General features: G+C 59.4%; 1 protein-coding gene across 6 annotated transcripts in view; it reads left to right on the forward strand.

Moving 5' to 3' along the window:
• Window positions 1-26326, forward strand: part of HDAC4 (histone deacetylase 4) — a 291067-nt gene that overhangs the window by 189103 nt on the left and 75638 nt on the right. For all 6 annotated transcript variants that reach the window (XM_053902909.1, XM_053902908.1, XM_053902900.1 and 3 more), the window contains 3 exons: window positions 6387-6537; window positions 15735-15855; window positions 19863-19984. In XM_053902909.1, the coding sequence (XP_053758884.1) occupies window positions 6387-6537; window positions 15735-15855; window positions 19863-19984 (394 nt within the window). The remainder of the gene's footprint in view (window positions 1-6386; window positions 6538-15734; window positions 15856-19862; window positions 19985-26326) is intronic.

The following is a 26326-nucleotide window of genomic DNA, read 5'->3' on the forward strand; positions in this document are numbered from 1 at the left end:
GCCGCTCTGGCTTCTAGGCGGTCATTACGGGCAAACGGACGGCCTTGCCTGACCTGCTGCTCCGAGGGCTCCTGACGACGCCCCTGCTTTTCCTTTGCCGCCGGGCGTTTGTGGCACGTGAGACCATCGCGCTTTACACAGCAGCCTCTGTGATCGTGCCTTCTAGAGTGTAGCTACCTGGGTTTGTAGAAGGGCGGAACCTGCTGTGCACTCCCGGAGGCAGCTGTAGGAGTTTCTGTCCTACAGAGAAAAGAGGCTCCCGCGCTGCGCGCAAGAGGCTTGTGTGCACCCTCCCCCCTCCCCTGTCCGGGCTCTCACTCCTCAACGTGATCTGGTCCGCGACTCCCCCAGGCTCGCTCTCCTGCCCAGGATGGTGGGCCTGCAGCAGCCAGGGGGCCGGGGGGCAGACACAGTCCGACCTCTACACAGCCCAGAGCCCTCACGGGAAGTGTCTCGGGCAGAAGCCCTGGACAGGAAGGAGCCAGGGTCGCCTCCGGTGGGGTAAGGCGTAGGCCTCACCATGAGGCAGCTTCTGAGGTGAAGCCTTGACGAAGAGCCCAGAGTTCCAGCAGCAGAGACGTGATGGGCGAGGGCGGAAGGGGTGCGGGCCACCGGGCTCGACCGGCCCTGCCCTCACCGCCCCTGCTCCCCTCGGCCTCGGTGCGCAGCCTCTGGGGGGCCCGCTGTGCCCCAGCGCTGGGTGTCTGAGGCAGACCCTCCTCGTGGTACTGGAGGGCGGTGGTACCCTCGTGGGTGCTTTTGGCCACTGCTGGTTGTGCCACGAGGCAAGAGGGAAGAATGGTTTTGAACTTACGGAACGCGCCCTTCTGATTTGAACCGGGAAACCCAGTGAGCTAAAGCTGAAAATGGCCCCGTTTTGTGAGGACGCCGTGGGGAACGACACTTTGGCCCCAGATGCTCACTCAGACCCACGGCCGAACAGGATGTGTTCCTGGAGGTCAGCCCCCAGACCCCGAGGTGGGAGGGGACACACCCTTTCTCTTGCTCTCGGTCACACGTTCGTTCTGTGGGTGAGGGTCACCGGGCCGGCCCTGTGCTCGCCCCAGGAGATGCGCGGGGGCCTGAGAAGCCCCCGAAGCATCTCGAAGAGTCGACACAACACGCCCTGGGCCCGGCCCTGCTTCCACGTGGAAATGGCCTTGCGGTCTGGCATTTCATACCGGGCCCAGTTCTGGTTCTAGATGGAAATGGGCCTGGGCCTTGCAGCCTGGCTTTTCATACTGGGCCCTCCTGTGGCACTGAGCACACCAGGCTTTTACAGTGTTGAAGAAGCATTTAAGATCTGTGTTTTATGTTCAGTTTAGCCTGTTCTAAGTTATACTGGGAAGTAGGTGGCAAAGCAGTTACTCGCGTCCGTCTGTCTGTCCTCCTGTTAAGTGCTGGCAGGTACCAGGCCGTGGGGACGGGCAGGCTTCCTATGGGGGGCGCTGGGGAGAGGCGCCCACAGGCCTGCACCCTCCCTGTCCCCTTACTTTTGAAAGCATCTGTCCCCGAGGAAGGTCCAAGGGACTCGCTCAGGGCAAAGAGCAGGCCCAGGCCAGCCTCGTGTGCTTGGTGTGGACGTGCCCACCTGAGTCCCGGCCCCGGGCACCAGCCGTCCGTGCGTGGAACCTGGTCCCTCTTCCTTCCTCCCTCTCCTGCTGGCCCGGTTGTCCTGTGTTTGGGGCACATCACCAGCCTGGGCCACCGGCAAAGGAGGAAAGAAACAGAAGGGGAGGCAACTGTCACCTGTGCTCGGGGTCGTGCTGAGCGCCATGAAAAGAGCCCCGGGAGCAGACGCGGGGCTGAGGCTGGCTGGTGGGTCCCCGCATGTGCCCCCCACCTTTGCCGCGGGCCTGGCATACTGATGGGGGCTGCCTTGCACAAAGCACATTGGACCCTTAGTGGCTAATAAAAGTCCAATTTAAGAATATTTCTGTTGAGGCCAGTTAGCCTCAGGGAGATGCGAGAATGCTCCTGGTTGGTTGGCTGGTTGGTTGGTTTTTTTGAAGCCAGGATTTCGCCGTGTGATTGGCCTGAAGGACTCCCGGGACATCCAGTCTGTATCTTCTGAGAGGGAGGGTTGGGGCAGTTTCCTTACTGTTTTAACTTTCACATTTGCTGCCTGAGTCTACAGTACGTTTAAAATCAGGAGGCTAGGGGCGCCTGGGGGGCTCACTCGGTTGAGCATCCGACTTCAGCTCGGGTCCTGATCTCACAGCTCGAGAGTTCGAGCCCCGTGTCGGGCTCTGTGCTGACAGCTCAGAGCCTGGAGCCTGCTTCTGCTTCCGTGTGTCCCTCTCTCTCTGCCCCTAACCCACTCGCATTCTGTCTCTGTCTCTCTCAAAAATAAATAAACATTAAAAATTTTTTTTTAATCAGGAGGCTATCCTTGACCTCAAAAAGAAGCCCACTGTTCGTTCTGGGGGTCCTGGTATGTGGGGGGGTCCTGGGTGAGCTGTGGTCCTGGAGACTGTGGCCCACACTGGTGCACGAGTGGCCCTTGGGTCTCGCCTATGTGTGGAAAGCCCGGACCTGCCCCACCTTCTCTGGGAAGCACCTGTGGCACAGGGCACTTCAGGCCCCAGGGAACTTGGCTGCTTAGACGGCGCGGCCTCGGCATTAAGTATTTTGCAGAACCCGGGGGCCCGAGAGATTGGGGTTTGACCCGCACTGTGAGCAGTCCCCGTGTTAATGACAAGAGGGGGTATGATGTGGTTCCATCGAGCCTGGCTGCTGCAGCGCGTGACCTGGCCTGGAGATAGGCGCTCTGAGCGTGTCGGGAGCTCGTTCGCTGGGGCCCGGGGAGCGCTCGCCCCTCGGCAGGGATGGTGCTTGAGTGCCTGGCCCACTTCTGTCCTTCAGCCTGGCGCCTGGGTTTGCACTTCAACGTTGGTAATTAAACTCCAAAATCAGAGTCGAAGAAAACTGAACCCTAGAGATCTAGTATCTTACCCCACACTCGGCGTTGGCTCACAAATAAATTCGGTGTTAAACTCTGATTGGAGTAATGGTATCTGTTATTATCGGGGTGTTTCCCTTAGAAAAATTAGGTAGTAGATATCTTTAAATTGCTCAGAAGAGTTTCAATCTACAAAAAACGCAAAAAACAAACAAAAAAACCCCACCTTCTCCACCAGTGGCAAATACGCGTGTGGATTTTACGTGGCATAAAACTCGGCATTTTTCCAAGTCCTATTTTTCATGGCCATAAGCCGCCTTCCTGCTGCACCGCTGTTCTCCCCCAGGGAGGGACGGCTCGCAGCCTCCCGTCAGGGCCTGACCGCGGGCAGGCGCAGAGTGGCCGCACGGCACGGGGAGCCCCGTCTGCGCAGAGCGGGGAGCCAGCTCGGGAAAGTGAAGCGGGTGTTCCGCACCTTGTCCACCGTCCTCACTTTCCAGAAGCCGGGAGCACAGAGGGTCACTCCGTCCGGGACTCCGGAGGCAAGCCTGAACCGTGTGGTGACGCTGGGGGGTGGGTGGGGAGTGTCCCAGCCTGGTTCGTTCTCGGCGCCTTTTTTGGAGGGGCCTTGGCACGCGGGTCACCGCCTTCCGCCTGACCCGGGACGCAGAATAAACACCTGTAGACGGACGCAAGCGGGACTGAGACCCTGTAGTGTGGCCGGGGGGGGGGGGCATTCGTAGGGAACCCAGCGCGTGTCTGTTAATGGCTCCTCCTGAAAACCCCAGGGCAGTGTTGCTTCCTGGGAGTTCGGTCTCCCTGTGAATTTTAATCACCACTGTGTGCGGCTGTTTCCGTCTTTTTGTAACGACAGTTGAAAGATCTCGCTCTCCTTCTGGGTTCTGGCTGCAAAGTAAATATTTTGAGACTATATTAAGTGACTTTCTGCCCCTTCCTCCTTTACGCATCAAATGAACACAGAGCAGTTGAAAGGGAACCCAGGGCTGTACGAGGGCCGCTTGAGGGCGGGGGTGATACCCGGAGAGGGGGCCCCTCGATTCTAAGACCCGTCGTTCACCAGACCACCGCGCTGGTTTCCCGGCCTGAGCGGCACCAGGACGCCCCCCGGGCTGCGGGCTGCTTACTTGCGGACACACGGGAGCCGCACGGCTGCAGCCCGGGGAGGGCGTTCACCTGTGCCCGCAGCCGTGCGGCCCTCGCGCAGGTTCTCGAATCCGCATCCGAATCCGAACGGGTCAGCAGGCGCTACACCAGCGGGAAGACCTTCCTGGGGCCTGTGGAGGAGGAGCGTGGAGGGGGGCGGGGGATCGGGTCCGAGGCCGGACGTCTGTGCTCCGCACTGTCCCCTGACCGCCCGGCTGGTGCCCCCCCCCCCCCAGAAGTCCTCTGGCAGCAAGGGCTGGGAAGGTGCTTATTTCTGATAGTTTCGCTGTCTCCACGGAAGATGGTTTGGATTGTAACTTTTTCCACAGGGAGGCTCTGCAAAGTGCCCGTCAGTGTCCGTGGGCCCCACGGGTGGGCACCGAGCGGGGCCCCCTCCTCGTGGCCCCTTCCGCGTGGCCCTCCCCTCACAGCTGCCGCGTCAGTTCCCTTCCGCCTCACACCGGGCCTGCGTGAGTCCCAGGAGCAGCAGGGAGGTGCGCGCCCTGTGGGGTCTGGACGCCCCGCCCCTCCTCCGCCCTCCTGGTTCGAGGCCCAGCCACACCTCACACCTCCCTCTGCTGGTCCACCCCGGTGCCCCTGGCTGCAAAGGGGTCCCCTTCCCCACTGTGGAAGGTAGGAGCTGGCCACTGTGGACCGGGGCTGTGGGTCCCCTGCAGTGAGAAACGCCACCTGATCGCTGGAGGCTCTGTGTGTGTGTGTGACCCTCTGGCGAGCCGCGCCCTGGCTCAGTCCCGTGGGGCTCTGCCATCAGGCTGCCTCCCCGGGCAGGGCCGCCGTGGGGTGTGTCTCATGGAGGCTGGCACGGGGCCGGCCGTGTGGGAGGGTGTGGCCCGGCACCTTGCCCCTTGGGCCGCGCACATGGGCCTGGCATCCTGCACCTGCTTCTGCACGCGCGTTCCCCACATACCCGCCGGTGGTTGGTTCCTGTCCTCGCGAACTGTTGCCAGCTGCTTCCGAAGCTCTGCGGAACGTCCTCGTCATTGGCCGGCACGGCACTCCCCCTCCTGGGCTGCAGGCTTTATTCAGAGAGGGAGTGTGGACTTTCATGTTACGAATGTCTGTAACTGCCGTTCTTTTTCTTTAACATTTTTGCTATAACGTGATTTGCACCTCGGAAGAGTCACAGACGTGACGGGTGACATCTCGCGTCTTTATAGAGAAGGGCTCTAAGCAACCTGAAATCCTGTTTTCTTAATTTCTTAATTTACGTGCTCTAGTTGGTGACAGAAACCGGGGTGATTTCCCTACTCTGGCGACAGCATGGTGGGAACGGGGCCCGGGAAGCCAGTCGAGGGTCCTCGTGGTGGCACTGCTCCCCGTTCCCTGCGGCCTCTGTGGGAAAGACATTTGATGGCTCAGATGTGGACACTTGTGCCAGATTTCCTTGCTAGAAAGGTCCGGGGCTGCCCCCACCCCTGTCCCACACCAGAGCAGGATGGCCACCCGCCCAGGAGGGGCCACAGAAACAGGACGGACGATGACAAGAAAAGAGGGCGCGTACTCGAAGCGATTCAGGCCTAGCGCGGACGCAACCCTGGGCTTTGCCGCCGTGTCCCGGGGCGTCCCCCGCCACCACCTCACATCCGTGGAATCTGAGGGCCGACCCTTTCCCCACGAGCCCGTCGGCACCTGCACAGTCGTGAGGCTTGTTCCGGCCCATCTGTGTTTCTCATGGATCGCTGCCTCGTTCTGCCTCCTCGCCGGGTGGATCTCCAGCGATGGGCGCGCACAGTTGGCTCGCGTGTTGGGCTCTGAGGGCCGTCGGAGCGTGTCCAGCCTGGCCGCCGAGCGCTAGTCACACAGGCCTGGCGCGGACGTGTCTCTGGGGCTCGGGCTAGCCCAGGACCTGCCGGCCGGGGTCTGGGCGGACGCGCACCTGACTCGAGGAGGTGCCAGTGGTCTGCCAGGGCGGCCGTTCCGCATCACCCTCCGCTGTGCCATTCTCAAAGCACCGTTCCCGGCTTGCGACATCACCCAAGCCTCCTCTTTCCTCCCGGCAGCTCAGGGGCGTTTATTTTCATAATTTCTAACACGTAGAAAGTCAGCCGGCATCCAGGGCTTCCGGCAGCCACGCTTGCTGTGTGGACCGGGCCGAGCCAAGGCCCCCCCCCGGTTAGGGGTGCTGGCCGTGCAGAGGACAGCCTGGCTCCGGGAGACACGGCGTGGAGACCTGTGGCCCTTGGCCGGTCTTCGTGTGTGTGTGTGTGTGTGTGTGTGTGTGTGTGTGTGTGTGTGTGTGTCTTGTCCCATCTGGGAGCGAGGCTCTGACTGTCTTTGTCTCCTCCTTCCCTGCTCGCAGCAACAGCAGGAGCTGCTGGCCATGAAGCACCAGCAGGAGCTTCTGGAACACCAGCGGAAGCTGGAGAGGCACCGCCAGGAGCAGGAGCTGGAGAAGCAGCACCGGGAGCAGAAGCTGCAGCAGCTCAAGAACAAGGAGAAAGGCAAAGAGAGTGAGTGTGCGGGGGGGGGGGGGGGGGGGGGGGACGCCGGGCGGGCGCCGGGGCCTCCCCAACGTGGCTCTTCCCGTGGCTGCCGTGCTCCCGGGCCTGGCAGCAGCGGCCCAAGCAGGAGCCGGTGTCGTCCGTGTCCATGCCGCAGCACCTCGTCCGGGTCGCCGAGAGCGTCCTGAAGCGCACTGGGCAGGTGGGGAGCGGCTCTCCCCTGTGAGTTCGGTTCTGTCCTAAACGTCTCAAAGTTCTTCCCTCTTACGGGCATTGTGGGAGCGCCTCGGAGCCAGGCCCGGCTTGTGGGCTACGCCGGGGGCCGAGCGGGGACGCGGGTGCCGACGCGTGCTCTCGGGCCCTAACATTCCCTCCTGTGCTTGCATGCCAGAGGACCGGGGTCGCCTCCTAGGAGGGGCCCAGGCTCGATCCTAGCCAGGGGGTGATGCCGTGTGCTGGTCCCCTTTGGGAGATTAGGGGGGCTTCCCTCGTGTCCCTTGGGGAGGAGCCACGGCCCCCTGCTGCCTGCCAGACTGGGGGTGGAAAGCACGTCTGGCGGGCGCTGTGAGGGACCCGTGTTTGGGAGGCCTCGTGGGTCCCACACACGGGACTGTGGCTGAAGGGGCACAACCCTCACGTGCGTCCATGCCCCTTTCTTTGGGCAACTTGCTTCCAGTGACGCGCCCGGGACCTAGAAGGCAGAGTCGGTGGGTGACATATTCGCAGGCTCGGTTTGTGTCCACCCGAGACATCCGTGCCGAGTCGAGCCTGTTTGCTCCCTGGTGATGATGTAGTCAAGGTGTGCATTTGTCTCCTGTATCGGGTTTTGGTGTGGTGACTCTAGGGTGATTGACTCTTCCAGTGCTCGTGAGTAAAAATACTAGTTTTCACACACTTCAGGAACACACATAAACCTCACAAAACCAGTGTCTTCAGCTACTGAAAACGGTCAGTCATCCAGACAAACCATCGTAACAGTCCGTCGTGTGGACTTTAATCTACCTACGCACGACAGCACGAGACGCATTAAAAGATTCTTGTGAAGTCTCTTATTTGAAATTATTTAAGGATCTTTTGTCCTGGGGTGCGATATACATACAAAAGGCACACACCCTGTTCCCAGGCTCACCTCCCAGCAAAGCATCTGGATCAGGACGGGAACCACATCCGGGCCCCTCCCTCCTCCACAGAGTAACTCCTCCCTGGCACCTAACACGGAGGGCAGGTTTGCCTGCTTTTGAAGTTGATGTCAGTGGCTTCATGAATCCGCAGGATTTCGTGTTTTGCCTCTGTCACTCACCATCACACTCGTGGAGTCCGTCCTTGCTGTCCTGTGTGGCGGGAGATCACTGATTCAGGCTGCTGCCTGCGTCCCACCACATTCATCCAGCCTGTGGTTGGTAGGTATCTGGGTGTTTGCTGACCCGCACTGTTAGAGACCGTGCTGGCACGTATGTCCCCGGGCACGTTTCCTTGTGCGGACAGGTAAGTGCGAGGTATGCACGTGCCCCCCCCTTTCCTGCGTGAGGCCTGGCCTCCTCCAGCCTTGTAGGGCAGCTCCCGTGTCTGCTTCCCCACCAACCCTGGTTGCCATCAACAGTCTGAGTCTGGCTGCGAGCGGTCGCCCCTGTGGCTTCAGCCTCACAGTCTGATCACCGGTGAGACTCGGTGCGTTTTCATGTCTCCTGTCAGAGGGGTATATTCCTTTCCTGGGAGAAGTGCCTGTTCAAGTGTCTTTCTCATTTTTGTGGTGGGTTCTCGCCCTTTTCCTCGACTTGGGTAGTTCCCTTGACATCCCCGCACCGAGCTCTCCCTTGGTGTGGTGTGTCCCACATGCCGTCCTGTGCTCTGCTCTGTCTGCTCTGCCTCATGGCGCCTTTTAAACAGCACAGGCTCCCGCTGCTCCAGCGTCCTGATCAGTCTTCTCTACACTGGGTTCAGGACACGTTCCCACCTGTGTTCTATATACATTTTTATAAATATTCTCTTTCCAAAAGGCTGTTGGTTTTTTCCTAAAATATGCAGCTAGTGTATCACTTTTGTGTTCAGTTTGTCTCTCCACTTAACTATTTTTAAGTTCTTAATAACTGGTTTTATACATAAAAGTAACAACTTTTATGATCGTTAGTTACTAACGGCATATTTTGCTTCTGAAATCATATACTTTAATGTGTTTTTATTATAATGGTCTGGTTGAGTTTCGATGTAGAAAGCATGTCAGAAGACTTTTTACTACATGTGAGATCTGATTTTTGTACCAGTATCTTAAGGTAATTCCTAAAGCTGAATGGTACACCTCATTACATCACACCATTCAGGTAAGACGATGGCTTATGGGGTCCGCGATGGCCCATGATGGAGACTCCAGGCATGAGGACAGGAAGCCGTCAGGAGAAGATAAATTGCAGATTTGGGTTGGCAACATATGCCCTTGGTCTTTGAGGGCAGACTCGTATCTGCGGTGGGCTGATGGGGCAGGCGAGGCGGCCACGCTCACGGGTCACTGCCCAGCCCGCTGGCTCAATGACACCGTCCTCCGTTCCCACCTCCGCACCAGCCCAACCACTGCCTGTATTGTGTGTGTGGATTCCTTTGTGTCCAGGGTCCCTCCTGGCTGAGGTGTGGCCAGAGCATGACCACCTTTGAGTGGTGTGGCATGTGAGGTCAGGAAAATGCCCCAGATGTCCTGATGCACTGGTCTGGAGGGGAGGGTGGGCATCAGCGCTGACATTTCTAGAACTCCCTGGATGATTCTCATTGCAGCTGGGGTTGGACCGTGAGTCTAGGTGAGTCCGCTTGCTGTGTGTTAGGGATCTGCCGTAGGAGCTCCATGGCCTGTCGTTGGGGGCCGCCTTCTATGCTGGAGAGCCGCCCTGTACATGACAGCACCTGGCACATATAGGAGCCCTTCTCCTCGGGGCCCAGGTGTGCTTGGTGGGGCCGCACGCACACAGTGGCCTCTGCCTCGGGGCCTGCTCCTTTCTCCTCTCTCAGGCTTTGCTTTGGCCTCAGTGGTACATCCGACTTATGTTTTGCTTTCGAGGAGGGTAATTGTTGTTCATCAAAGGATGAACGCTAAAACTGTAAGCATCAGCTAGTTGATGTATGCCACAACGAACCAACAAATCCAGGTTTTCAGATTTTGCTAAAAAGCAGCTCAATTGGTTCCTAGTAGTTTACCAGAAGCTTCCAATATAAATAACATCTTAAGCCTCACAAAATGCGAAAAGATTTGCCTTCGGAAAACATTTTAGATCTGTTTACAAGTCAAAAACAATTTCTTCTCTACCTCCTAAATCCCCCCCCCGCCGACCCCCACAACTGGAGCGTTGGAATGTTCTCTGCTTCCCTCCTCGCTCGTCACTCACAGCAGCCCTGGTGGTTTTCAATTTGTGGATTTGGGTGGTCAGGTTTTATTATTAATAATAAACTGTGTACAGTGTGGGTATTTGGCTCGCTTGTGTAGGCTTTGCAGCCCTGAGTGTGGTCTTGTGAGAAGGCAGGCCTGGCAGGCCCCCGTGCCCCACGCCACTGGGGGCAGCCCTGCACCTATGAAGGAGAGCCTTGTTCCCACCAGCTTAAAGGGCGTTTGTGGGGAAATGCAAATGGCCTGGGGCGTCTCCCGTTTGTCAGCATTTGAAAATGCAGGGCAAGGCATCTGTTTAGTTTCTTGGGGTTTTTTTAAAAGGGAATTTCCTATTGAATATTTAATTAAAGTTTTGTTACATTGATAAACATTTACCGTACTTTGAATTTAAATCATTCTGCAGTTTTTTGCTTATTGATAGCAGTCAATGCTGTTTGCTCTAAGGAACAGCGTATTCTTGGAACTTGTGGCAGTTTTCATCTCGTTCAGCGTGAACACATAATCTTTCGTCAGGGAACTTTTACTTAGATTAACTACATTTAAGAATCTAAGACATACCGTCTTTTAACACAAATTCAAAGGGAGAATCAATCGAAGGCAAGTCTTTGTTCTCTGGGCAGTCTGGGACGAATACAGCTACGCTTCTTTTCGCTGTTATTTACAAGCACAGCCCGGGTGGGGAAAACGTGCCATCGTTTGAGGCAAAGTCGTTCACTTTATTTTAAAAAGGAAAAAAAAAAAGGGGCTCAAGAGGCTGGAGTTAAAAGACCCAGCACCTGGTCTAGAAGGTGATTCTCTATCCCACGTGCGAAGGGGAGCTTCCTCAGAGCCCAGCGGGGCGTGAGAAGAAGGAGCCAATCGCCTGGTCCTTAGGTCCCCTTCCCTGTGGGGAGGGGACTTCATCTCTTGTATTTTATTTACATCTTTATCCCCATTGGCCAGATCAGACCCTGGCGCATAATTATGTCTCTGGAAACCCTGTCGGATGGATGTGTGATAACCAAGGGGAATTAAATTTTTTTTAAGTAAAAATGAAAGACATTTGGTGTTTGTTTATCGAATGTGTTTTATTGACTCTATAATTTTGGTTTAAAGTGGACGAATCTAGGGGCGCCTGGGTGGCTCAGTCAGTCGAGCACCTGACTCTTGATTTCGGCGCAAATCGTGATCCCAGGGTTGTGGGATCGAGCTCTGCATCCGGCTCTGCACTGAGGTTGGATTAAGATTCTCTCTTAAGATTCTCTCTTCCTCTGCCCCTCTCCCCACCTGTGCTCGCTCACTCTGTCTCTCTCTGTCTCTCTCTCTCTCTCAAACTAAATAGATAGATGAGTAAGTAAATAAAGAAGAGGAAGCCGGAGGAGCACAGAGTACGTATGGAAGTGTGGAATCGCTGTATTGTACACATGAAACTAACATGACACTACGTAAACTAACTAAAATTAAAATTAAAAAAAGAGAGAAGAAAAAAAATTCTACTCAAGTATTTTATAAGTGTCAAAAGAAGCGTTTTGCGATGCATGTTGGATTGGAATTGAGGACACAGTTAGAATGCAAAGATTTCAACATACGTGACCAGGACAAACAACCTGCAGATAAAAAGTCAAGGTGGCAGAATCTGTTGACAGATGGGTCAATGACTGGAAGGATGACAGCTCCGTTTGGAATCGTCTTCGCGTAAAGTGCCAAGAAGAGAAGACGGTCCCTCTGTGGCCCAGCGTCACACACCTGTGGCCCGGCGTCTGCCGCGGGCCCCGCGTGTGTATGGGTGTGAGTCGTGCCCACCGCCCCTGTGAGGAAGGGCCCGGTGCGTCAGCCTCCAGCCACAGGTGGCCTGGGAAGGGCCAGGGAGGGTCCACCCTTCTGACCAGGTCACCGTCTGCCCCCTCTTGGGATGTGGACTCGGCCTGACGTGCCCAGGAGGTGCTGCGGCATTCGTGTGGTGTATTTATGTCGGAACCTTCCTGAGCTCGGGGAGGTGGGCTGGTCCTGATTTGGTTCCACGAGAGCCTGGTAAGGTGCCCTGTCCCGGCCCGAGCTGGCCGAGGGACCCCATGTCAGTCCCACAGACGTATGTCCTGCCGTGAGGACACAGCAGGCAGCTCAGGGCACAAGGCCCTGCCGGTGGCTGGCAGGTGCCACAGCCCCGGCCAGCAACAGGGCCAGGGTCTCCTCCAGGAGGGGCCGCTCTCCTCGCCACATCCCGCTGTGCTTGCCTGTCGCTGGGATTTGTCGCGTGCACTCCCTGCCGCGGTGGGGCGTTTGTTCTTTTCCCTCCTTTGAGTTCTGGAGCCCGAGACATCAGCCAGGGCTGTGGTCGAAGTAGGGAGAGTCAGAGGCCGCCTAAACCTGGTCCTCGGGGCCAGCTGTCCCCAGAGGGCCCTCAGGGGAGTCATAAGCATCCCCCCACCCCGTGGAGGGCAAGTGGAGCCACCGGGCCGGTGGTTCTGGGGAAGATCCGGCGAGCTAACGCACAGTTTGGGTTTGCTGGGAAACTTTCGGGAACGGCCTTGCCCGGCCCACCGAGAGTGTCCGCTGCTTTCTGCTACTTTGCGTGGTCCACTCTTCCGGAAGCAGTTTTGCAGGACCGGGAGGCCATCTGCTCTTCGTCCGGGTCTTCCTGCTCCCCCTCCTCCCTCTCCTCCTCAGCAGGTAGTCTGATCCTCCCTGCGCGGCCAGCAGCCCGAGAGGGAACAACCAAAGTCCTCGTTTCACTGTGGTTTCTTCCATCTCCGCAGGTTGCGCGTATCTCGCACATTTATTGGCCAATTCGCGTTTCCCCTTCGTCAGCGACCCTCTGTGTCCCCTGTCCTTCGTCTCACTCCTGGTTGCCAGGCCCGCCGTGTACGGTCACGGTTAGCCGTTGGCGTATGTTCTGCCATCCTCCTGGTGCCCCTGCGCTGTCACGAACGCCAGGTGACTGGATGCCCGGGCACGTTGTAGGCAGGTCTGTGTGTCTTCATGTGCGATCTTCTGACACGTCCACTTGCAGACGGGAAACACGGGCTCTGCACGTTCAGAATCTGTGTTCCCTCCGACACTGGCTACATTTCGGGGGACTGAGCCGCGCTGCCCGGAAGCAGGTGTGACTTTGTGCCTTTGGTCACCCCCCACGGCCCGGCCTGTTAGCGTTAGTCGTCCCGCGTGCCCTCCTCACGAGTGTCGCCGGGACACCGTGCCCGCTGGCTGGCACCCGGCACGTAGAGAGCTCTGGCAGGCTTCTCTTCTCACGTGCCCCTGGGGCCGTCTCCCCAGAGCCTGGGAAGGCCCAAGACACAAGTCCGTGTGTCGTGACGGGAGCTTCTGAAGGTGGTTTGGGGTCGGTTTAGTGAACCTGTGTTTCCCTGGATGATCTAATTCGGACCCCGTTCCCCGGGGTCTGTGCTGGCTGACTGTCGTCCACGACACACGCAAGGCCCACTATGACCTAACTGCGGGGGGACGCTGCCCTGGAGCACGGCAGACACACGTACAGCCGGACAGAATTCAGTGTGCGGATGGTAACAGTGGCAAGACAGACGGCTTCTCTGATGATACTAACAATTCACGAGCAATCTGTCAAAATACCTATAGAGTCACATACACCAAAGTCCACTTCACACGCATCAGAAAGAACCGTGAACACGTAACAACAGCGAGCACATAAATGAATGAAAGCCCAACACCGGGGAAACAAGGATAAAATAAAACTTATTTACCAAACCAGCGAAAGGAAGATCAATTTCAAAGCTTCCAGGAAATGGGGAGACCAGAGCAGATTACGTGCAAACAAGCATTTGAATGTCAAATTTGGGAAACAACCAGTATTTCCTTCCTCTGTTGGGAGGAACCCAGTTCTTTCCTCCTGCGTTTGCCCTTTACGTAGACCCACACGGACCCGGAACGCGACGCTGGTGGGATTGCCCACGACGCAGCGCTCCGTCACCCCCGGCTGTCCTGCAGTCTGTCCGTTTGGACACTGCTCAGCTGAGGGCTCGGTCCCACAAGTCCCCCCGGCAGACGCCGGTTGCCGATCCAGACTGTCACCCGAGCGTCTGACCAGCCGCTGTAGGTCCTCAGAGGTTCCCACAGCCCCCTCCTTGCTTGTTGAACTTGCCGGCCAGCTCACAGCACCCAGGGGGAGGCTCCTTACACTCCTCAGTTTAGTAAAGGATGTGGCAGAGGACAGAGATGAGCAGCCAGAAGAAGCAGCACGTAGGACGAGATACGGGCAGGTCCCGGGCGCGGGAGTCTCTGTCCCTGTGGAGCTGGGGCGCGTCGCCCTCTCAGTACGTGCATGTGCTTCCCAGTGTGGACACCCTCTGCGCCCCATACTGGGACTTTATATGGAGGCTTCCTGGTGAGCAATTATTAACTCTATTTCCAGCCCCTCTCCGCCCAATCCAATGGGGCTGAGGATTCCAAGCTTCTAATCATGGCTTGGTCTTTTGGTGACCAGCCCCTCCAGGAGCCATCCGAGAGTCCAGCCAGGGTCACTGCATCAGGACAAGAGATGGCCCTAGTGTTCTGATCACTTAGGAGTTCACAAGGGTTTTAGGAGCTCGGTGCCAGGAACTGGAGGCACATGCGTGTGCGTGCACACACGTAAGTCGCGTGGTGATCCCAAGTACTGATAGAGACGGGGTCACGTGGTGATCTTGAGAACTGATAAGGACGTGGTCAGATGATGATCCCAAGTAGTCATAGAGACAGGGTCACGTGGTGATCCCGAGTACTGATGCAGACCAGGGTCACGTGGTGATCCCGAGTGCTCCCGAAGGTACAAGGTGCCTGCCTCTGGTGCATGGCCACGGTTGGCTCGTGGTGGTCAATGTGTGGACGCATTTTGGGAAGCAATTAGAAGGTGCTTTGAGGGGCTCCTGGGCAGTTCGGTAGGTTAAGCGTCTGACTCTTGATGTCAGCCCAGGTCAAGACCTCACGGTGTCTCAGCTGGAGCCCCGGGTCGGCTCCGGGCCGAGCGCGGAGCCTGCTTAAAATTCGCTCTCTCCCTCTGCCCACGCCCCCTCCCACGCCCCCTCCCTCTCTTCCCCCCTCAAGTAAATGAGTAAATAAACGTTACTATTAAGAAAGCACCGCTGGGATTCTAGACAATAACGGGAAGCATTGACGCCACTTGCAAGGGGAAGGCAGGCGGTGCTGCACGGGGCGCTGAGAACGGATCGGACGGGGCAGGTCTTGCGTCAGGGTGGTGGCTTTGGACTTTGATCTGTGTGCGCACGTCTGTCTCTCTGATGTGCAGCTTTCTGTCCCCGGGGCTGTGAACAGCCAGCCCCCGAGAACCCCGCGAGGCGCAGGCGCTGCCCGCGTGCGGGCTGCCCACACGGGCCCCGGGGAAGCGGCCCAGGAGCAGAAAGCCGCCTTCCCTCGGGCGCGAGGCCGCCGCGGACACGCGCGTCACGCGCATCTGCTCCCGTCCGCTGGTGGCGGTGGTCCGCTGTGCATGCACACAACCTCCGGGGCTCGACCGCGTGTGCCGTAGCGGGGACGGAGCCGCGTGCTGCCCGCGCCCGTTCGCCACGTGCTTTCACATGAGGGTCTGAAAGTGCCCCCGGCAGCCAATCCGTGTTAGGTGTCAGTGAGTCCGTCTGCTGGTTACTTCTCCGTGGTCGATGGGGCGCGGTTCTGCGAACTGTTCGTGGGAGGAAGAGCCCGTCTTAACCCTTCTCCTGTCCTTCCCCTCCCTCTGAGAAGCCTTCGTGGCACCAGCAGCGTCCCGATTTTGGGTCGATTTCAGCTCGCAGGCCGGGCTCTGAGCCGCTGCTCCCTCCCCAGCACAGAGCTGCGCGTCCACGCCGCTGGGCCGCCACCCCCGGTCACCTGTCCGTGCTTTCTCCCGCGCCAGGTGCCGTGGCCAGCACAGAAGTGAAGATGAAGCTTCAGGAGTTTGTCCTCAATAAAAAGAAGGCGCTGGCCCACCGGAACCTGAACCACTGCATCTCCAGCGACCCGCGCTACTGGTACGGGTAAGTGCAGGGGTGCGGGCACCTGGGCCTCCTGTCTGGGGCCCCAGTGGCCGGGCATCACCCGTAGGCCGGCGCGGGTACCGGGTCTTCACCCTGAGAGGCGGGGGAGGCTGTGGGCAGAGACTCGCCAAGCAGGGAGCGGGCTCGCGACAGCTGGCGCGGTCCAGCGGCAGATGCCGGGACGGTCACCCGGACAGAGTGGGGCCGGTCTCTGCATGACAGAGGCTGGTGCCTGGCCATTACTCTTCTCCCGTGTATTTTGGCCACAAAAGGAGCCACCTCACTGGCACCGTGGTCTAACTTGTCCGTATGCACCTGCTGGATTTCTACCCGGTGTTTCACTGACTGCTAGGCAGGTCCGTGGCATCTGTGCTGTTTTTCACGTTCACGTGAGGAGTCCTTTCGCAGAGCCCACGTGGTTGGCAGAGGCCACAAGAGAGCCTCGTTCGTGCTAACAGCTGGAGAGGCTGGCACACCGCGGCAGAAAAGTCCGCGACAGTGCCCGCGCGCAGAGGGATGTCCCCTGAGCACCAGCCCGTCACATGGGAGCTGGCCCCGGCACAGGCCACGTCTGGAGCGGAGGAGCGGGTTTATGTGGCCTTAAGCAGTGATCAAGGGTGCTTTGCGGCGTTTTGCTGTGAAATCTAGTTTTCTCCCGTTTTCAGGGCTGATTTCATCTCTCACAAAATCCATAGGTGGTTTTCATAAATCAAAATATGATTGCCTTCTGTTTCATCGGGGGAAAATGTATTATTCTCAAGCTCCCAGCGGATAACTGTGGACTAAATAAAAACCCCACCACATTCCGCTGAGATGATCCCGAGGACCTGGCAGGTGACACCAGTGACCAGTCAGAAAGTACTTTGATTCCGAGGCAGAGACGGCGCCCTCGTTCTGTGTGCAGCCATCGCTCGCTGCTCGGTCCCTTAAGCTGCACTCATCGAAGCATGCTGCTGGCGTGCACGCAGCTCAGCCGGGGACACGACTCACACGGACGAGCAAAGGCAACAGCGTCCCCGAGGAGCCACAGGTGACACCGTGAGCCCCAGAGCCACCACGTGGAGGATTCCTTAGAAACGCTTGTAGCGGCCCCCGGGGGCCCACGTCTGGCTGGGGTGCTTGTTGTGGGAAAGCTCCATCCTCCCCTGGGGTTGGGGGCTATGGGCTGATGCCCCACGGAAGGCCGTTTGGGGAGCAGGTGAGACGGTATCCGCGGGGTTTGCGCTGAAGACGGCAGGAAGGGGAGCGGGGGCGGGGGCCTCGGACCGGGAGGCGCTGGGGGAACCCGGGACCACAGGCCTGTGGAGGCGGCAAGAGGGCAGGGGCTCTTGGGCCTGCTGGCGGGAGGGAGGCTCAGATGGTGGGGCTGCAGTGTTTAGCAGCTGCGGTCGGCGGGCGGGGAAGCGCCAGGTCTGGGGAGGTAAGGCTGGCGAGGGGCCAGAAGACTGTGAGCCTGGAGGAGGTCACGTGGTGGCAAGCCGGAGTCGTGGGTTGACCGCGTCCGAGTGCTCGGATGGTGGCCGCGGTCGTGGCGGAAGATTGGGGTGGCCGGTGCCAGGCTCCCCCGTGAGTCGGGGGGATCCTGGGGTGGGGAGACCACTGGCAGGAGTGGAGGCCGCGGTGACGGGTTCACATGTGACAGGACAGAGCCTGTGGGCTGGGAGAGCACGTCACCTCCCGTCCTGGAGGCTGCAGGGAAGGGGGCGGTCCCGGCAGGAACAGAAACAGAGCACTGAGGAGGGAGCTTGGAGTTGAGGGAAGGGCCGCAGGGTTGAGGGCAGGTGAGGGTCCCGGAAGGGGTTGACAGGGACCGCTCCCTGCAGGGCTCCCCGAGGTAGGGCCCCGACTGGACGAAGCTTGCTTGCTCTGGGTTCAGGTCCCTCGCAGGGATTTGGGGCACACAGGCTGGAGTGCGGAAGAGCGTGGTCTCAGGGAAGTCAGCCAGGGGACAGCGCTGTTTGCACGGAACTTGGCCGCTGTCTTGCTTTGTCACCCCGAGGCCGACATCGTGGAGCGACTGTCATGTTCAGTTGCTGTCGTGACGGTGAAAACTGGGTCTTCCTGGAGAAGGAACTGAACTTTGACCCTAGCTTCGCTCCACCCACAACGATTAGCACAAACGTGCAAGCGCGTCAGTGTGCTGTGCCCGTGCGGCCAGGGACTGGACCCAGGCCTGGAGCGCCCACACGTGCGCGGTCCCCAGGAGGGTGTGATGGGGGGGTGGGGGGTTTGCCCTGGAGGGGTCCCGGGGGCCTGTGCGGCGGGCACCCCAGGGCCGCAGGCGCGAGGAGCTGGGCTGTGCTGCCGGGAGTCACTCCCTCGAAGTCTCCGGCCCGAGACGGGGCAGCACCAGCGGTGGCACTGGGGCAGCCTGCGCCCGGACCCTCCTGTCGAGGCTCCTCCGAAGGCTGGACCGGGAGTCAGGAGGTTTAATGCTGACAGCGTCTCGAGACAGCAAACCGGAAGAGAAAACCTGCTGGATCTGAAGCGTAGCGTTTCCAGCTTCCGGCCTCATCGGAAACGATCTACGATCGAAGTCTCTAGCGACCCCAGATAGTATTTATAGTCACGTCCATTTACGTGACGCCCTGTCAGTAACTATGGCTTCGCTCTCCCGCCCCATCACGCACACACACAGGTCCTCCCGTGTTTCTCACGGAGGAAAAGGCGAGTTCTTTCCCACGTCGTGGCTTGGCCCTGAGCGACTTGGAGGTGACCGAGGGGATCCCCTCTGGGGATGTGAATCCGTAGAGAGACAGTGCTGCCCTCAGACCTTTCGGGAGACCCTGAGAGAACGGCCCCCGAGGGGAAGCCTCCCCGCCCGAGGCGGCGACCCCCCGCGCGGTACCGGTGTGTGGGTGCACCTGTCCCGGGAAGGCGAGCGCGTCCCGAGGAAGGAGCCGCGCTCTCGCTGCTGCTGGCAGGCGCCCGGCGGGCCGTGTCCGGGGCTCTCTGAGCGCTCTGCTGCCACGTAGCCCGGCCGGGCCCCACGGCCCACGTGGCAGGGCCACACTCACGGGGCGGGTCTCTGCGAGCGGCACATTCTCCGTGAGCAGCACCAGTCTGCGCTCAGATATTTAAACATCCACCTGTAGGCATTTAAGAGCCCACAGTCTCCGTTCAGACAACGCCAGCTGTGTGGGTACGCGGTGCTGTGGATCCAAATAAACAGGCTACCAAATGCCAAGTAAGTTGGCAGATCGCTTCAAGCCATTAAGTAGATTACGCGGTTGAAAGACGCAACGGAGTTCATCACGCCTCGCGCGGATGCTTCCAGCAGGGCCCAGCCGGCCGTCCCACCGAAGCCCCAGTTGGCCGATGGTCTGGCCGATGGTCTGGCTGAGGGCCGGTGGCACCGCTTCCCCAGCCCCGACCCCCGCTCCCGCCCCGCTGCACCTCCTCCCGGAGCCCGACCCTGTCTCCCCGTGTTAAGGATTGAGTCATGCCTGGCTGGTCGCTAGGGGCAGCAAACTGCACAGACCAGCTTCCAGGCACAGGGTGCCTGCTAGTCCAGACCCGTCGTCCTCAGAGAAGGTGGCCGACTGGGTGGCTTTGGTTCCTCTCGAGGTGCAATTGACGGTATTTTCTGCTGAAAGGACGTCCCTTTGGGGACCACAGACCTCATCATCACCAGCTCCAGACACACCCCCGGATCTCAGTCACCTCTAACCACCTTTGGTTCTGTGCATATGCAACCCCCTCTCCCCCCCCCCCCCCCACCGTCTGCCCCAAGGACAGGCCCTGTGTGGCTGGCGGTGACCCGGTGGGTGGCCAGAGAGCAGTCAGTGCAGGGAGCCCCCAGGCGGGAACGGGGTGACGGTGGGGGGTTGCACGGGCCCTCACCCCTCCTGCACCAGGGTCCACAGCGGAGGTCGTGCTCGGCCTGGGTTCCCGAGTTTGGTCTGGCCCCCGACAGGAGGCCGGTCTCCATGCGCGGCCCCAGCTGATCCGGGGCTGATGTGACACCCTGGCTAACTCGGCCGTCTGTCTCTGCCTCTTCTCTCCAGGAAAACACAGCACAGCTCCCTCGACCAGAGCTCCCCGCCCCAGAGCGGGGTGTCGGCCTCCTACAACCACCCGGTCCTGGGAATGTACGACACCAAAGACGATTTCCCGCTCAGAAAAACAGGTCAGTGCCCCGGTCTGCTGCTGCCTGAGGGCGGGGCTCCCAGCCGGCCCCTCCCACATCCCCCAGACGCTGAGCCAGGCTGGGATGCGCACTCGGAGGGAATCCCAGCTCATTTTTAAGTATTTGGGCTTTTTTGAAACTATTATTAGAGCATCGTGTTAAAATAATCCTGAAGCGCTTCCTGACGGTTCATACCAAAAGCGGCGAACCTCACGTAAGTACCGCTGCCCTTTAACACTCAAGCTCACTCGTGAACAACAGCCTGGCTCGTGGCGTGCTGCACTTTGTCACAGCTCGGAGCATCCCCTGGTGGGCCCGGGACACGGCAGCTCCCGCCCACGGGCCCAGGGCCCTGCCGGAGCAAGCCAGCCAGCGTTCGGCCCTCGGCGCCGGCTCTAGGCAGGGCCTGGGCAGCGGGGGCGGCCGGGGGCCCCAGGGTAGGAGCAAATGTATTCAAGAAAGGACCTCATTGTGTCCCGCGAGGACATGTCAGCAAGACGCCTCAGGGTGTGTGCGGCTCTGTCACCAGAAAAGAAGGGCATTCAGACTCAGGCTCTCTTGGACTCTGCCCAGCGGTGATGGTTTCAGCGGGCAGTGGCTTTTAAGAAAGATCAGAGCGGCTGTGGCCGGGGCACGAGGGTGGCCGGAAGGGCAAAGGCCAGAGGAGTGCCTTCCAGAGGCTTTGCCTCGAGAGGTGAGGGCCGGCTGTGGCCGGCGCTGGAGCACGGGCTACCCTGGTCGCAGACGCGGCGCGTGGAGCCCGTGGGTGCAGAGCATTGTGGGAAACTCCAGGGCGCCCTGCCTGGTGGAAATGAGGCCCTTGTGGCACAGCTTTTTCTTTGTAAACACAAATCTTGTTTTATCCGGAGGCTCTGGGTTGATTTTTGACAGATACGCTTTGAGGCAGTCACATCAGCAGCTTTACGCGAGTGATGAGGCTTCGGGGGACGGGGCTGGACGGCTCCCCCGCCGCCCCACCCTAAAGACAGAAGACTCGGGGCCTCTCGGTAGTCAGAGCTGTGCCCCGGCGGAGTCGGTGTGGCACGCGGGGAGCAGACCCTGAATCCAGAGCCAGAAACTGTGGGGAGCCCCCTCAGTAGTGCTTGACTGACGGTCCAGGTGTGTGAGATGGAAGGACCGCACCACGAAGGCCACGGGCCTGGAGCTGGAGCCCAGAGTCCCCGACGAGCGCCTCGGTGGCGTTGGCCGAGCCGAGGCGAGGACCCTGCAGGCACGGGCAGGGTTTCCTTCCTTGGCGAGAGGAAGGTGCCACTGCGGTCCTCTTCTCCTCAGTTTGGGGTACGTGGCTCTCACTCGTCCGCTGAGAACAGTTGTGGGTTCGCCTAGAGAGAACCCACGCGCTTGCCAGAAGCGCGTGGTGGCCGGTTCTCCCAGGCTGGCCCCCAGACCCCCTTCTGGAACCTGGTGCTGTGCTTAACCACACTCACATCCGCGGAGCAGGAGGTCACGGGCAGCAGCGGGCACCGTGCCGGGAGAGGGGCCGAGACCGGGCCTGCCCCAGGTGCTCGGGGCCCGGAAAGAGTGTGCCGCCGGAAGCTCCCCTCACCCGCAGTGCGTGGGCAGGTTGGGGGCTCCCCCGCCCAGCGGCTCGGGTTGGATCTTTTCACTGGCTTTGAAGCTCTGTGTGTCCTGTGATGGATTCCTTAGGTCCCCTTGGCCTCCGTTTCTCATCAGTGACATGGGGCCCCGCACCCCCATATCCTCCCCGCCGTGGATACACTGAGCAGGCAGAGCTTCCTCCTGCCCCGGGTGTGGCGAGCGTGGCCCCCAAGGTCCCGACGGCGGAAGCAGAAGTCCGGGGACCCGGCCACCAAGCAGAGCCATCCACCTCTGGCCCAGGGGCCTCACCTTGCCGGCCGACACCTCGCCTCTTCCCCCTGATGTCCCGGGAAAGGACAGAGAACGTCACCTGCCTCTGGTGGCGCTCACGCAGCTCCCTGGCCTGAGCCCACACCCCCCACTCTGAGCAGAAGTGGGGGTGCCCGTCAGGGGACGTTTGCTCTGGTTCTTTCCGTCTCCCAGGCGAACGAGGCCGGCACCACCCGGAGACGGGCCCCTGTCACAGGACACAGAACCCGGCGGTGACCTCTTATAGCCAGGGTCCCGGAAGACTCTGGAGGCGGGACAGTGAACTCCACTGCTGACCCGCTGCCGTTCCCCAGAGCTGCGTGGCCCGCGACCTTTGCCTCACAGGCCCCGTGACCTCCAGTGTTTGTGCCTGCTGGCTCCCGTGCTGCCTTGGGCTTCTCTGGGGTCTGGAAACAGGGCCTCTAACACCTGCTTGCTCGGACCTTGTGCCACAGCAACCCCCCCCACCCCCCACCCCAGGTCCTGTTCCGCTGAGAAACGAAGACCGTCCTGGTCACAGTTGGGGAGGTGCCGCTGAGCACACGGCGTTCCAGAAGGACTTAATTAAGATTTGATTGCGGGATCCATTTTTTAAAAAGGCGTCACCAGCACATTAATAATATTAATAATATAAAGATTTCAGTGGAAACATTTAAGCCACTTAAGGGAATAGAGTGTAGTTAGGTGTCCTGTATCATTCTAAAAGTGTCTTTCCAACACTCGATGTCAGTAATTCTAAATAATTTATAGCTGCGTTTCTGTAAGAGTCGGTAAGAGGAAAGACTACAGAAATGAGACTTTGAGTGCACCGACTCACCCACGCCCCTGCGCGTTCAGGGGGTGACTTCGCCCTGGCTTGGGGGCCGTGGCCTGGGTTCAGATCCAGCTTCCTTACTCACTTCCCAGAGGCTGGTTCATAACAGGTGGGTCTGCTCTCCAGAGCAGGGGGAAGAAGGTGGCGCCTGGTGGGTCCAGCCCCGGGCAGGAGTGCACGGTTCCCCTGGGTCACCCACCCAGCAGGGCGCGAGGTGGGCCCAGCACCGGCTCCCCTCCCCCGCCCGCCCAGGCAGTGTCCGTCCTCACACAGCCTGTGCTGCTGTCACATGAGCATCATGAGGGTCATGGTGCATCGCCCCAGGACCGCACCCAGTCACTTGGTGCTCCCCTGGGGCCTCCTGAGGTGCCCTGACACCCAGGGGATGCAGTCCCTGTCTGTGGAGAGCCTGCGTGTCCTCGAGCGGCTCCCCAAGGCTGGCGGTGACCCCTGGGGGCGGATGCTGAGGCTGATTGCCTTGCCCAGTCACACCGCAGTGAGTTGGGATCCAGACTCAATTTCCTGTGCTTGGCCAGCAGCGCCCTGTGCCTGCACCAGGGCGACATCCGCTCTGCCCCCGATCTCTGCAGGGCGGTGACTCGGTGAGCATTTGCCCCGTGCATCCGGGGTGCTGGGCTCGGAGCTGCTGTGGTGGGCGGGGAGCAGGCCCCCCTCAGCACAGGGGCCGGGCCAGGGAGGGGGCCCAGGCACGTGACGGGCAAGGCTTGTACCCCAAACACAAAGCAGATGGATTCAGGCCCCTTCTGACACGGTCGTGCTGGCCTCTGGGCACCAGGGTCCCGTTCCGAGCCTGCAGCCCAGCATGTCCCCGCCGCCTTACAGAGATCTGCCAGAGCCTTCCGTGGCCTGTGCAGAGCCAGGTGGGTTCTCTGTGCCCTCCGCAGCCACGAAACATACCAACAAGCCAGCGAATTTTCCCGTGTCCTGGCGAACCAAATGACGTTCGTGGCGTTTGGTTCCGTGTCTGTGTGAGGAGTAGGCTGAAGTTACCAGGACACGGAATGGGCGCGTTTCATACACGACGCTCGGCTCTGCGGTTTGGGAAGGGGCTGCTTCCCGCACCGCGTGCCGTCGGTGCCTTGTTCTGAGCCGCTTCGCAGAAACCCCTGTGCGGGTCGGTAGCAGGGACAGGAGGGGACGATGCCCACGCGCTACGGCCAGTCGCCTGTGATAAAGGGCCCTCGAGCTCCTGCTCGGGGCTGGGGCGGCTGGCCTCCGCCCTCTCCGAGCGGTCTCCGAGCAGGGTGTGGGAGGCCACCGCGGCCTGGGCAGTGCTGGCCCCGCCAAGCACCAGCTGCCAGGTGGGCAGCCTCCCTCGGCACTCAGGGGCTGTGTGCTCTTTAAAAACCGGGTGTGAGTGTGTTCAGAGAGCTCTTCAAAAGGCTTTATTGTGCTTCCAAAGGAGAGAGAGGGTGGGTGTGGTTAAATGCCAGGCAGCTTCTGGGTAAGGAAGTTGGCTCACGTGTTCTGTGCTCCAGCCTTTCGACCTTGACGACCATCACCCTTGGCCCTGCGATATGCAGAGCACCAGCTGGGATCTCGGACCAGTCTCTCCGAGAGCCACGTCCCACCATTCGGTGGTACATCCACACTGCTCCCGGTGGCCAACAGAAATCAGCTGGGGGACACGACACCTTCAAGCAGCGCGCGGTGCTTCCTTTCTTTATTAAAAGATCACAGAATGTGTGCCTGTAACAGATTAAAACACACATTACACACACATCCTGAAGCTCACTTCCCAGAGGCGGCTGCTGCTATCAGCTTGGTACCTGTCTGTCCAGAGACCTTCTGTCCCCGCGTGTGGCAGTGTTGTCTGTGTGCGCCGTGAACACGCAGGCCCGTCTTTTTGTTAAGAAAAGCGCTTGCTTTGCATTTTGTCCTGTGATTTTTATCTTTCAGGCAGTATGTGTTGTTCACACCATTCCATTTGGGGATAGAAAGATCGATACCTGTTTCTGTGCTATTCTCACGTGTGGGTATAAACTGTAACTCTTTTGTAGCGTAACTTGGCCAACAAACGTGGGTACCTTTGCTCGCTTGTGCTGGTGTCTCTGCGGGATGGGTCCCTAAGGATGGGGCTGCCCGCCTGAAGGGCTGCGCGCTCTGAGCGACGGGGCAGATCAGACCACACTGCCGCCCGTTTGTCCCCATTTCGTCAAGCAGGCGCTACCGTGTCCGTCCTGGCCCACGCGACGGATGAGTGCACCCTGCTTCCTTCGACGTTTCCAGGAGCGGTTCCGTCCCGGCTAGTAAAGCTGGAGCATCTTTGTGCTCATTTTCCATCCTTCCTAGTAGAATGTGAGCTACTTGCAGTGGGGCCCTGGGTGGCCGTGTCATGTAGCCGGTGAGCTGTGCAGAGCTCAGAGTGCCTGCTGGCCAGGCCGGGGCTTTCTTGTCCGTCCCTTGGGCACAATGTCTAGAACCACACTAGACAACGGGCAGGGTTCCTAGGTGTTCAGTGGATGGAAGTCCAATGGCCGATCTCTCATCCATTTTCCTTTGGGTGTTTTCTTGGGACTTTGTAGGGACTCTTGATATGTTAATATCAATCCTACGTCGGATACGTGTGCTACAAAAGTTATATTCCAGTTATATTTTGGGGTTTTTTTCTTTGTTGTTTTCAAAGTAGATAAATGCACGTCAATCAGAGAGCCCCACTAGGCTCAGGACAGGAACACGTGCCCCTCCCTGCCCTGTGACAGGTGACTGACAGAAAGTATACACCAACATGAAGTGGCCCTGCCTGCATTTCTTTATTTGCACAACTTCTGTTTTTCCTCAAGTTGCTTCGTTTTCTGTGTGCCTGTTATTAATCCACACGGAGGAGCCCCTGCATAGCAGGCGGTCCAAAGGCCCCCCTGGGCCTGGGGGACATGCTCCCGGCCCCCCACCCCCCTGGGGAGGCTCCGCCCCTTTCCCAGGACCCCAGGGGCTCCTGCGCGGCCCCTCCTTCACCTCGCACGGGCACAGGAGCTTGCGCCGGATGCGAACATGAGTCCTGGCATGCTGGCGGGTGTCCCCACTGGCTCACATCTGACCGATGACGTGGTCGGGTGCAGAAGCCACTTTCCTGCAGGACTTTCGCGTCTTCGTCTTGCGTCCGAGTGACGGTTGGGGAATCCAGCACCGCTGACGAGGCCCACCCCTGGTGCCCAGAGCTCCAGAACCCTGCAGGGCCTGCCTGGCGAGGGCCGCTGTGAGGCCTCCTGGGCAGCAGGCCTTCTTCAGATGGAGCACAGTGTCCCTTCAGTCACCTTGTTAGCGACCTTCCCCGCTCTGCCCTGTCTTGGCTCTTTGTCAATCCAATGTCGGACCTTTGCGCTCCCGTTTTCCAAATTTCTCACCTTTTTCTCCAGATGTCTTCTTCCCACACTTGCACTTCTGTCCCGTGCCTTGTCCTGGGTCTCGGGAAGGGGCACCTGGAGGCACACGCTCCGTCTGCGTGCCCGGCCGAGACGGCGTCGTGGGCATCCTCGGTGGCTCAGGCCCTGCTCTCCTTGCTGGGCGTGGGGACAGGCCCACACACCAGTGACTGCTTCCAGAAGGACCCTCCTCTGTGCACGCGCCACGGGCACGTACGGCCCCTGTGCCCACCTGCCTGTTAAACAGTAAAATGTTCCCACCCTGAAAGCGGTTTA

The sequence above is a fragment of the Panthera pardus genome, unplaced genomic scaffold (assembly GCF_024362965.1).
Source record: "Panthera pardus isolate Hobbes unplaced genomic scaffold, ASM2436296v1 HiC_scaffold_10, whole genome shotgun sequence".
Taxonomy (NCBI): domain Eukaryota; kingdom Metazoa; phylum Chordata; class Mammalia; order Carnivora; family Felidae; genus Panthera; species Panthera pardus.